At 37.8% G+C, this 12936-nt stretch overlaps 1 protein-coding gene across 1 annotated transcript; it reads left to right on the top strand.

Annotated features, from left to right (window-relative positions):
* The first annotated feature begins 2416 nt into the window (after positions 1-2416).
* On the top strand, positions 2417-12529 carry TMT1A (thiol methyltransferase 1A). The gene is made up of 2 exons (XM_010964283.3): positions 2417-3302; positions 11153-12529. Exons 1-2 carry the CDS (start codon positions 2802-2804, stop codon positions 11387-11389), a joined length of 738 nt encoding a protein of 245 aa, XP_010962585.3. The 5' UTR covers positions 2417-2801; the 3' UTR covers positions 11390-12529.
* The last annotated feature ends 407 nt before the right edge of the window (positions 12530-12936 follow it).

Genomic DNA, 12936 nt, shown 5'->3' with positions numbered 1-12936 from the left:
GACAGAAAACAAACCGTGGTTACCAAAGGGGAAAGGGGGAGGAGGGAGAAATTAGGAGCTTGGAATTAACATATATAACATAGATAACCAACAAGGTCCTACTGTGTAGCATAGGGAACTATATTCAGTATCTTTTAATAACCTATAATGGAAAAGAATCTGAGAAAGAATAGATATTATATATATATATGTATAACTGAATTATGGTACTGTACACCTGAAACATTGTAAATCAACTATACTTCAATTTAAAAAAAAAAACCCTAAAAAAAATTTTTTTTAACTAAATAATTTTCCACCTCAAGAAACTAGAAAAAGAACAAATAAAACCCAAAGTTAGTAGAAGGATGGAAATAACAAAAACTAGAGTAGAAATAAATGAAATCAAGACTAAAAAGACAATAGAAAAGATCAAGGAAACTAACAGGTTGTTTTGTTTTTTTTAAGATAAACAAAATAGACAAAACTTAACCAGATTTATCAGGAAAAAGAGAGGACTCATAGATAAAACCATACATGAAAGAGGAGATTTTACAGGTGATACCACAGACATACAAAGGATTATGAGAGACTACTATGAGCAATTATATGCCAACAAATTGGTTAACCTAAGAGAAATGAATAAATTCCTAGAAACATACCACCTACCAAGATTGAATCATGAAGAAATAGGAGACCTGAACTAGTAAGGTCTACTACTAGTAAGGAGATGAAATGAGTCATCAAAAATCTCCCAATAAAGAAAGAAGACTTCACTGGTGAATTCTACCAAATATTTAAAGAAAAATTAATACCAGAAGTTCTCAAATTCTTTCAAGAAACAGAAGACGAAGGGACACTTGCAAACTCATTTTACAACGACAGCATTACCCTGATACCAAAGGCAAGCAAGGACAGCACAAGAAAGAATCTCTGCACTTCTAAAGGCATCGTTAAAAAGACAAGCCACAGACTAGGGGGAAATGTTTGCAAATCATATATGTGATACATGACTTGCACTCAGAATATACAAAGAATTCTCAAAACTCAGTAAGAAAATAACCCAGTTTAAAAATGTTGAAGGATTTCAACAGACACTTCAAAGAAGATACATGGATGGCAAATCCATTAAAAGATGCTCAGCATCATTAATTCCCAGGGAAATGCAAGTTACAACTACAATGAGAGACCACTGTGCACCTTTTAGAATAGCTAAAATTAAAAAGACAACCATCCCAAGCATTGGTGAGGATATGGAGCAACTAAATTTCTCATACACTATTGGTGGAAATATAAAGCAGTACAACCACTTCGGGGAACAGTTTGGCAGTTTCTTTAAAAGGTAAACATACACCTACCATGGGACTTATACATTCTACCCATAGGAATTTATCCTGGAGAAATGAAAGTGTATGTCCACACAAAGACTTGCCCACTAACGTTCATATTAGCTTAATTTGTAATAGCGAAAAACACACAACAATCTGAAAGTCCATCAACAGGTTAATGGATAAACAAACTGTTACACAGCCATAAAATGGAATACTACTCAGCAATAAAATCAATGGATACATGCAACAATATGGATGACTGTCAATTATGCTGAGTTAAAGAAGCCAGACAAAAAAGGACATATTGTCTGATTCCATTTACATAAAATTCAGGAAAGGCAAACTAATCTCTAATGATAGGAAACAGATCAGTGGTGGCCTTGGAGTGGAGAGGGCAGGAAGGAGGAATCAAAGAGGCAGGAGGTATTTTGGAGGGTGACGGATATGTTATCTTGAGTGAAGTGATGGTTTCACGAGTATGTACATGTCAAAACTTAAACTATACATTTCAAATATGTATATGCATGTATGTCAATTCTGTCTCAAAAAAGCTGTTAAAATGGTATATAATATTTATAAAATATTTGTAAGGTATAACAAATAATGAAGCAACAGAACACTCCCTGTATCTATTACCTGGTTTAAAAAAAATAAATATGACCATTATTTAAAAAAATTTCTGTGTTCTCTGACCATCTTAAAGCCCAGGCTTTCTTGCTAAAAACAGATGGATGTTTGAAACTATTTTCTGAATACTTTAGGTTCCTAAATGTGAATACTCTGGGAACTATTTTTATATAAATTAGTAGTTGGACACAATTTGAAGGTTCAATTTGCCCTTTAAAAGATGGGCAGCCCCAAAACAGTGACTTAAAAGTGATCCCATCACTGAGTTATGAACATATGAGAGCCTCCGCCCAGAATTCAGAAAGGGAAATTCTTGTTAACGATGGCCAGACAGGCATGTCCTTTCACTTCCTTCTGAAACAGTGAGGCGGAGTCGGAGGGATGGGAGGGGAGAAGGAGGAGGAACACTGTAATAAAGGGGCTTTGGCAGGGGCCTTCCAGTGCTGTTTAACCAGGCTCCACCCACGGCTTCTGTTTTCTTAGTAGAGGTCACTGGAGAACTCGCAGGGTAAAGGACACTGCATTTAAAACGCAGCAGGAAACTAGCAGTAGTCGCCAAACCCTGAGAAGGGGAAGCAAAAATAGGTTTGTAAGAAGGGATTGCAGTCAGCGTTTCTTCTAAGGAAAAGCTGGGAACCTTCTCATTTTGCTTGAAGAAAACTAAGCTATGAGGCAACATTTGCCAAGCATCTATTAATTGAGGGAAATGGGCCTCTTGCCCAAGATATGACTTCAGCGGTGTCTTTCCGGCACAGGCAGCTCTTTTTCCTCTGCAGCTGATTGGCTCCGGAGTGTGGTCAGAACCCCACCCTCTTGCATTTAAAGGGGTCAAGTCTCTAACTGTTGATCTGTTTTCTTCTCTGAATGATGGCGCCTACCATCTCTGTCCTCCAGCTGGCCGTCTGCATCCTGGCATTTCCCATGTACCTGCTGAACTTCCTGGGCGTGTGGAACTGGATATGCAAAAAATGGTTCCCCTACTTCTTGGCAAGGTTCACTGTGATGTACAACAAACACATGGCGAGCAAGAAGCGGGAGCTCTTCAGCAACCTGCAGGAATTTGCGGGCCCCTCCGGGAAGCTCTCCCTGCTGGAGCTGGGCTGCGGCACTGGGGCCAACTTCAAGTTCTACCCGCCTGGATGCCGAGTGACCTGTATCGACCCCAACCCCAACTTTGAGAAGTTCCTGGTCAAGAGCATTGCCCAGAACCGACACCTGGAGTTTGAGCGCTTTGTGGTGGCTGCCGGGGAGAACATGTACCAGGTGGCGGACGGCTCCATGGATGTGGTGGTCTGCACCCTGGTTCTGTGCTCCGTGAAGAACCAGAAGCAGATCCTCCAGGAAGCGCGCAGAGTGCTAAGGCCGGTGAGTGCGGGGGTGTGAAGAGGACTGGTTAATAACAACCACTATCACCAAGGGCAGTCCTATCAATTTCAACTCAAAACATCCTAACAAAAAGTAAAACTACTAGAGAAGACATTGTTGAAGTTTTTAAAAAATCTTAGGGTGGAAAAGAATCTATAGAGGAAAAGGCTGAGAATACATAAATACATAAAAATTTAAAACTCCAGCAGAGGAAAAAAAAAAGGACTAGAAACAAAGTACAAAAATGATGGGAAAAGTATTTGCCAGGGATGATAGACAAAGGGTTAACTTCCTTCATATTAAATGATGTCATAAATCAATAAGATCAATAGGTTCTTCTATCAATTTTTTTTTTTAAAAAGAGAGCAAAGCACTGGAATAGAAATATAAATAAAAATAGCCAAATATAGGATTTAAATGTTTACTCTTGCAGTTAAAGAACAAATTAAAGCAAGAAATCACTTATATGGGGAATCTAAAAAATAAAACAAACGAATGTATATAACAAAACAGAAACAGACTAACAGATACAGAGAACACACTAGCAGTTACCAGTGCGGAGAGGGAAGCCGTGAGGGGCAAAATAGGGGATGGGATTAAGAGATACAAACTATGTAGAAAATAAGCAACAAGGATATGTTCTGCAGCACAAGGAAATATAGCCATTATTTCATAATAACTTTAAATGGAGTAAAATCTATAAAAATATTGAATCACCATGTTGTACACCTGCAACTATTATGTTGTAAATCAACTACATGTCACTTAAAAAGAAATTAAAACAAGATACCATTTTTACCTACTATACTATCAGAGACTTTTAAGGTCAATAATGGTCTTGGGGTGGGTTTGCGGGACTGGACATCCCAATTGAAGTGCTCTCTTCGGAGGGCAATTTGATAATACCAAATTTTAAAGCATACTTACTCTTTCATACAGTAGGAATTTATCCTATAGCTATACAAATGTGCAAAAATTTATCCACATGCAAAGATATTTACTACATTATTTGTAATACCACAAATTGGAAATAACCTAAAAATCCATCAATAGGAGATTGTTAAGTAAACTGTCACATGGTATTAAAATAAAACTGTTCAGTTGTTAAAAAGAACAAAGAGTTACCTGTGTTGATTAAAAAAAAATTCTCAAGACATAATGTTAAATTTAAAAAAGCAATAAAAAAGCAATGAAAGCACAGAATATTATGTAGAGTATAAGTCCATTTGTGTGTTGTGGAGAAGAATATACCTACGTTAAGTACTTATGTTAATGGGAATGACAGACAAGAAACTATTAACAGCAGTTAATGGTGGTTCCCTCTTGGGAAGGGAAATGAATGATGGGGAAGAATTATTTTTCATTTTATACCTTTCTGTATAGTTTGAAATTCTTCACACCTGTATTAATTTTCATATATTACCTTTACTGTTTTGTTTAAAAACTAATTTAAAATAGTTTTATTCTAAACATAGTTGAACACAAAGTAAGGATATCTTAACATTTGAATTTACTATTCTCGGAGAAAAGGATGTTCTGTTTTATTTTCTAATAAAGGAAGTTTCTCAGGAAGAAAAGGACTTGGAGATAGTGTTTACAGGCAATGACATACAGTCATCCCTCAGTTTCTTTGGGGTCCCCCCACCACTGCCACAGACACCAAAATCTGCAGACGCTCAAGTTCCTTATATAAAATGGCATAGTGTCTGCATATAACCTATGTGCATCCTCCTGTATACTTAATTTTTTTAAGCTGATGTATAGTTTATTTACAATTATGTGTTAATTTCTGGTGTACAGCAAAGTGGTTACATCATATACATATATATTCTTTTTCAGATTCTTTTTCATTATAGGTTATCACAAGTTACTGATTATAGTTCCCTGTGCTATACAGAAGGACTTTGTTGTTTATCTATCTTATATATAGTAGTATGTATCTGTTAATCCCAAGCTCCTAATTTATTCCTCTCTCCCTTTCCCCTTTAGTAACCATAAGTTTGTTTTCTATGTCTGTGAGTCTGCTTGTTTTGTAAATAGATTCATTTTTATCATTTTTTAAGATTCTACATATAAGTGTTATCAGATTATATTTGTCTTTCTCTGTCTGATTTACTTTACTTAGTATGATAACCTCTAGATCCATTCATGTTGCTGCCAATGGCATTATTTCATTCTTTTTTATGGCTAAGTAATATTCCACTCTGTGTGTGTGTGTGTGTGTGTGTGTGTGTGTGTGTGTGTGTGTACATACTACATCTTTACTTTAAATCATAAATGCTGTGTAAATATAGCATAAACACTATGTAAATAGTTTCAGCATGTGGCAAATTCAAGTTTTGCTTTTTGGAACTTTCTGGATTTTTTTTCAAATATTTTCTGTCTGCAGTTGGTTCAATCTGAGGGTGCAGAACCTGTGGATACTGAGGGCCAACTGTGATTCTGTCTTTGGCTCAAGGATAGGCCGACATCAAAGTAGTAAATGAAAAAGGTCTGATTCTGATACCCAAGTCCTGGGTTCCTATGTCCTAAGACTGGGCACTGATGTGCAGTCAGTAGATGTTTTGCCTAGAGTGTCACTAATCTCACAGCACCCCTGCAAAGCAAGTAACTGTCTCCAGTTTACAGCACTGGTAGTCTCAAGGGGCTCATATTCTTGGTAGTCTTCCTTAGCTCCTGCGAAGCACCTACTCTCTGCTGAACAGAACCAGAGCTTTACTAAGTTCTCATTTAGCCCTCACAAGAGTCCTTTAAAGCAAGTACTGTCTCTGGGTTGGGCTGGGGAAACAGACTCAAGTAAGTTTAGAAACTTGCCACAAGTTACAGGGCTTCTAGGTCTCACTTTAATGCAAATATTCTTATCGCTGTGCCACAGCGCTTGTCACCAGGGCTTTTTATCTCTCTGACTTCAACCCTTCTGCCACTTTTGCTAGCTGCTCTTCCTCTGCCTGTCCCCTAAGCACTGGAATTTCTTTTTTGGCTCTCATTTCACTTACATACACCCCCTCGGCAATCTCACGTGCCCCCAAAGTTTTCAATTACCACACATACACAGATGGTTTCCGAATCTCAATATCTAGCCCAGATCTCTCTTCTGACCCCAAACCCTCACATCTAGCCATCTACCCGAGAGTTGCCTGAATGGGTAGAGGCATCTCTAGTTTAACCTGTGTATCCACCTCCCCAGGCCTGGGTCTCCTCTTTTCTCTCCTGTCCTATTTTGTGGAATTCTTTTTTTCAATCTGGAAATTTCAAGTTTCCCATTCATGAATACAGGTCTTACACTTACCTATAGAATATGGGGGAATTCCATCTCTAAGCTCTCTGCCTGGGACAGCCAGGACTAGGGTGACTACAAGAGGCTGAGAAAAGTGGGACACTTACCACAGCCTTTGGAGGTAATCATCAGCCCCTTTCCCCATACGCCCCCAGAGGTAGATGGTAGAAAACTTCTGAAGACCTGTTAATAACATGTAGCCTCCATTATGTCCATACCTGACCTACGTTTATACGTCTGTCCTAGTGAAAGCAGCAGTTACTAACCTCCCAGGCCAGCAATTTCCACAGTCTCCACTGATTGAATAAAATACCTAATGACAAAACATTATCATGAATTCAGTAACACTTTGAGATAATTCAGTATTTTAATTAATCCTATCACTTACATCCTTGTGACAACAGTACAAAAGTATAAGACATATGGTATTTAGTCTCAGGCAGTGCTTGGTATGGATTCAGACTCCCACAGGTTTGCAAGCAGAGCCTAAGAACAATTTTCAGATGAATTACAAGATTTTTTTTTTCAGTAAAAGAAGTAGTTTTAAAAATTGTAATTAAAAGACAAACAGAAAATGGGAAAATATTTGTAGTATACATAGTCTAATTATACTAAAAGCCCTTACTAATAGTAAGAAAAAAACCAACAGCCTATTAGAAAACTGATAATGGGTATCAACAGACAAATCAGAAAGAAATGCAAATAACCAATAAAGTTTAGTAAAAGATGTTAAGATTAAGATTATTAAAGACATGCATATCATCAAAAATGAAGTATCATTTTACATATCAAATTGACAAAGATACGGGGGGGAAAAGTATCAATGAGAGTTATGGAAATGGGAACTCAACACTTACTGCTAGTATGAATGCAAACTGCTAAAACTTTTCCAAAGGGCAATCTGACAACTTGTACCAACAGCTTTAAAAAGGTACAGACTTTTGACTTAGTAATTCCACTTTTTAGCAACTTATTTATTTGGAAATAGTTTTAGACAGTCACAAAGATTTATGGAGAAGGATGTTCACTGTAACAGTATTTATAATAGCAAAAAAAAAGCCTAAGTGAGAATGGTTAAAGAGTTGATAACTTCAATGATGTGAAATACTGTGTAAAGATTTTTTAAGCCATGTTTTAGAATAATATTCAAATACATAAATAAAATAAAGCAGATTATAAAACAATGTATATTCTAGTCCTAGTTTTAGGAAAAAACACATATTCATATAAAAGTACACAAAAAAATCTTAACAGTAGCTATCTCAAGGTGATAAAAGGTGACTGTTTTTCTTTTTAAACTTTTCTGTACTTTCTAAATTTTCTACAATAAACATAATGATGAGACAGTACTGACAGCCTTTGGAGCCAGACTACTCAAGTTAAGAACCTGGTTCTGTATTTCCAGTCAAGACAGCAGAGTAGTAGGACCAAGAGCTCACCTCTCCTTATGACTACAACAAAACCAAAACTGACTGCTAAACAATCATCAAAAAAAAGACTCAAACGTAGCAAAAAAGATCTTCAGCTGTTAACATAAAGAAGAAGCCACAGTGAGACAGTAGGAGGCGCGTGCTCACGATATAATTGGGCCCCATACCTTCTGGGTGGGCGATCCACAAGGAAGGAGAATTAAGTTGCAGAGGCCCTTGTACAGGAGTGAGAGTTCTAAGCCCCACACCAGGCTCCCGAGCCCAGAGTTCTAGCATTGGGAGGAGAAGGAGACCCAGGAAATCTAGTTTTGAAGGCCAGCGGGGCTTAGCTCCAGGATCCCCACGGGACTTGGGGAGACAGGGACTTCATTCTCTTGGGTTGTGTACACAGAATCTTGCATGCACCAGGTCCAAGGGCAGAGGCAGTGATTTCATAGGAACGTGGGCAAGACCTCCCTGCTGGTTTTGGAAGATCTCTTAGGGACTTAGGGGACGGCTGGGCCTCTCCCAGGGGACATAAAACCTGGTGGCAGACATTCTGGGAGTGTTCATCTACATGAGCTTTCCTGCAGGCTTACATCTTGATTGGATCATTAGCACCAAGACCTACCCCCACCCTGTAGGCTTAAGGGCTGGGAAGCCTCAGGCCAAACAACATACTGGGTGGGAACACAGCCCCACCCATCAGCAACTTCCTAAGCCACAAATGCCTCTAGGCACAGCCCTAACCACCAGAGGTCCAGGATCAAGCTTCAACCAGCAATGGGCAGGCGCCTGCTCCGGCTCCTCCTGCCAGGAAACCTGCATAAGCTTCTAGTCCAGCCTCATCCACTAGGGGCAGATACCAGAAATATGAAAACAATCCCAAAGCCTGCAGAAGGAATCCACGCAGGCCAGACTCTACCCTGGGACTGGCTAGACCCTGGCCCTTGGGTGACAAGAGAGGAGTATACTGCTGGGATGTGTAGGACGTCTCCCACAGAGGGCCACCTCTCCAAGATTGAGAAATGTAACTAACCTACCTAGAAATAAAAATAGAAAGATAGATAATATGAGACGGCAGAGAAATATCTCCCAGGCCAAGGCACAAGATAAAACCTCAGAAGAAATAATGATGAGGATATTGGCAATTTATCTGAGAAAGAGCTTAAAGTAATGATGGTAAAGATGTTTGGAGAATAGAGCGAAGTTTTTAGCAGAGTTAGAAAATATAAAGAATACCCAAACAGAGTTGAAGAATAAAATCACTGAAATGAACAACATACTAGAAGGAACCAAGAACAGACTAAATGAGGCAGAAGAACAGATCAGTGAACTAGAAGACTGATTGTGGAAATCACCACTTCAGAACAAAAAAAAGAAAAAAGAATGAAAAGAAATGAGAATAGTTTAAGAGAACTCTGGGACAACATGAAGTGCACTAATATTCGCATTATAGGGGTCCCAGAAAGAAAAGAGAGAAAGGACCTGAGAAAAATTTTAAAGAGATAATAACCAAGAACTTCCCCAAGTTGGGAAAGGAAAGAATCACCCAAGTCCAGGAAGTGCAGAGATTTCCACACAGGATCAACCTAAAGGCACATAGTCATCAAATTGACAAAAATCAAAGATAAGGAGAAAATATTAAAAATCAACAAGAGAAAAGGAACAAATAACATACAAGGGAATTCCCATAAGGTTATCAGATGATTTTTCAGCAGAAACTCTACAGGCCAGAAGGGAGTGGCACATTATATTTAAAGTGATGAAAGGGAAAAACTTACAACCAAGAATACTCTATCCAGCAAGGCTCTCATTCAGATTTGATGGAGAAATCAAAAGCTTTACAGATAAAGCTAAAAGAATTCAGCACCACCAAACCAGCTTTACAACAAATGTTAAAGGAAATTCTCTAGTCATCAAACCATAAGAGAACAAAAAGAAGAAGGGGAAGAAAAAAAAAAAAGACTTACAAAAGATTGCTTTAGCTGTTTGGGGTCTTTTATGGGTCCATATAAATTTTACAATTGTTTGTTCTAGTTCTGTGAAAAATGTCATGAGTATTTTGACAAGGGTTGCATTAGATCCGTAATTGCTTCGGGTAATACAGCCATTTTGATAATACTGATTCTTCCAATCCAAGAGCACAAGATATTGTTCCGTTTCTTTGCACCATCTTCAATTTCCTTCATCAGTGTTTGTTACAGTTTTCAGAGTATAAGTAACATCCTTGGTTAAGTTTATTTCTAAGTATTTTGTTGTTTTTGATGCAATGGAAACGTTTACGCCAGTTATAAAATTGTTTTTTGAAGTGAAAAAAAAGTGAATGAAGGGCCACAAATGGCAAAATATCCTTCTTTCTTATGGGTGAGTTGTGTTCCATTACATATACATGCTGCATCTTCTTTATCCATTCATCTGTTGATGTGTACTTAAGACGCTTCCCTATCTTGGCAATTATAAAGAATGTTGCTGTTAATAGCAGGGTGTATGTATCTTTTTGAGTTAATTCTTATTTCGTGGTTGGCTTTATTCCTTTGATAACTATGTAAGTTTAAAAAGTTGAAGTTCTAAATGTTCTTTAGTACATATACATAAATTTTTAAAAGTATGGGCATTATATTGTGTATATGTATTTACGTGCAATGTATTGTATATGTGCAGTCAAACTGTAACAATTCTACCTAATAAAAATGAAAAAACAAAACAAAAAAACCTGATTCTGACATTTACAAGTTGTATGACCTCAGGCAAGTCGTTCATTTCCTATGTGACTGTTTCCTCATCTGTAAAAATATGAATGATTAAATGATAATAATAATATTTACCAAATAAGTTTATTGTGAGGATTAAGTGAGTTAACATGTGATGGGCATTAAAGTTAGGACCTTGCATGAAGTAACCGCTTGAAGTGTTAGCTATTATTATGTATTACTTTTATGAACAGAAAATATAGACTGGCGGCTCTGCATAAAATTTGACAGAAGATGACAGACACTATTAACCAAAATAGTATCGTAGTAAGTTTTAATTTCTCCATGTCTTCTCATGAAGTTGGCCTTGGGGGGCCACTGAAATCTGACCTTCAGTCATTTCAGAAATTTGTTTTCCCAAAATTAAAATCCTTGATGTGTGTTTCTTTTTCCCCCCTCTTTCTTTCTCAGGGAGGAGCTTTTTATTTCATGGAGCATGTAGCAGCTAAGCATTCAACTTGGAATTACTTCTGGCAACAGGTCCTGGATCCTGTGTGGTACCTTTTGTTTGATGGGTGCAGCCTGACCAGAGAGAGCTGGAAGACCCTGGAGCAGGCCGGCTTCTCCAAGCTGAAGCTGCAGCATTTGCAGGCCCCACTGTCCTGGGAGCTGGTGCGCCCTCACATCTGCGGATATGCTGTGAAGTAGTGCAAGCAGTCAGTAGAGAGCTGAATGGCTCAAAGAGTTCAAGGCTTTGGTTTTACACTTAAAATACTAATTGGGAGAAGGAAATTCTTTTTTTTTTTTTTTTTTTTAGCTAAAGGTTAATTTCATCCCTAAAAGTTTACAACTGATTTAGCTATTTTCTATTGTCTCACAAAGAATCAAAAACAAAACAAAACAAATCGGCTTTGAACCCTCCCTTAAAGGAAACAGTGGGCTTTCATAATTGAAGTCTACCATTATCCTCAATTCTTACTTTATTAACCTCACAATTTTTCTTATTTAAATTGTTACCCAAGAGATTTTAATTTCATCCCCTCTTTGAGAGGCTGATGTTCTCAAAGCAGTTAAAGCACTCAAAAGAAGACTTTGAAAAGGGAGGAGTGAAAAGATCTTAATTCACAAACTGAATACAGAAATACTAACTAGTTGGAAATCCAAACCTAAGTAGCACAATTTTTTTGGTTTTTTTTTTGGAAAAAGAAATCTGAATCTATTTGTTGTTCTTAGTATCACCGGGCTGGCTTTCAAGATTAATGCACCAGGATGCCACACCTAGTTCTGCCCAGCTTTGTTGTTTTTCATTCCAGTATCCCATCAGTTTGTTCTCTTGCATTCCAGTCTTCAGTTCTTAAGATGTCCATAAAACTGTATGAAGCAGTTAAAGTTTGAGTTTATTTCCTCATTATCTAGCACATTATCTACTACATTGCTGAATGCAGTAAATTGTAGGTGAAGAAAAGTCTATTGTAATTAGGGAAACCCTGTAATTAGGTACACTCTGTAAGAGGCCCCTCCCCCCCAAACAGGCAACCTGTGAGTCTGTAAAGAAGTAGACAAACATTGCTTGGATAATTCTGATCAAATTTCCGCTTGGGTCCCAAGATGATTTCTTTGTTCCTTATAGTCATGGAAACCTTGGAAAATCATCACATATGCTTTGAAAACACGCTGGTCAGTCAGAAGGCTTAAAAGAATTTTCAGCAATAGTTTGAATTTTTTTTTTAATACACTTAGTATATTTTCTGAGATGATTTTGCAAAGAGACTATTTTAAGTAATCAAATCAATCAATGACTTCATGTACATTTTAGGAATGGAAATAAAATTAATGGTTTATATCTTTGCTGGCTTGGTTTCGTTTTTCTGAGTGTCTCTGGGAGAGCTTTCCTTCATTGTAGAAAATAAAGCTAATTGAACATACAGATTTTTCTTTCTACAGCCAGGTAACTCTAAACACAGCTAGCAGATTTTGGAAAAAACAACTTTGGAAGGATCTAACTGGGCTTTGAAAAGTTCAAGTGCAAAATCCCATCTGTGAACTCCATAGAGCAGAAAGAAAGGAAGCTTACTGTTGTCTCCTGAAGGTGGAAAGGGTTAATGTTACAGTGAGGGCGGGACGCTTATCTATGGCCTCCTGAGCTGTGGAACAAGAATATCCTCCCTCTATGGTCCCTCCAAAGTAGGAAACTCCTTAATTTACCCGCCTCACTATTGGTTCAGTCAGGGATTGAGAAATGTGAAAAGCCACAG

This window comes from Camelus bactrianus, chromosome 12, assembly GCF_048773025.1.
Source record: "Camelus bactrianus isolate YW-2024 breed Bactrian camel chromosome 12, ASM4877302v1, whole genome shotgun sequence".
NCBI lineage: Eukaryota > Metazoa > Chordata > Mammalia > Artiodactyla > Camelidae > Camelus > Camelus bactrianus.
The sequence above is the reverse complement of the archived record's forward strand: the minus strand, read 5'-3'. Positions and strand labels throughout refer to the sequence as shown.

What these genes read in the sequence shown, in the direction of transcription:
- TMT1A (XM_010964283.3), top strand. Translation starts at nt 2,802, where the DNA reads ATGATGGCGCCTACCATCTCTGTCCTCCAGCTGGCCGTCTGCATCCTG. An exon ending in CGCGCAGAGTGCTAAGGCCG is followed by an intron (nt 3,303 to 11,152) that starts GTGAGTGCGGGG and finishes TTTCTTTCTCAG; the next exon opens with GGAGGAGCTTTTTATTTCAT.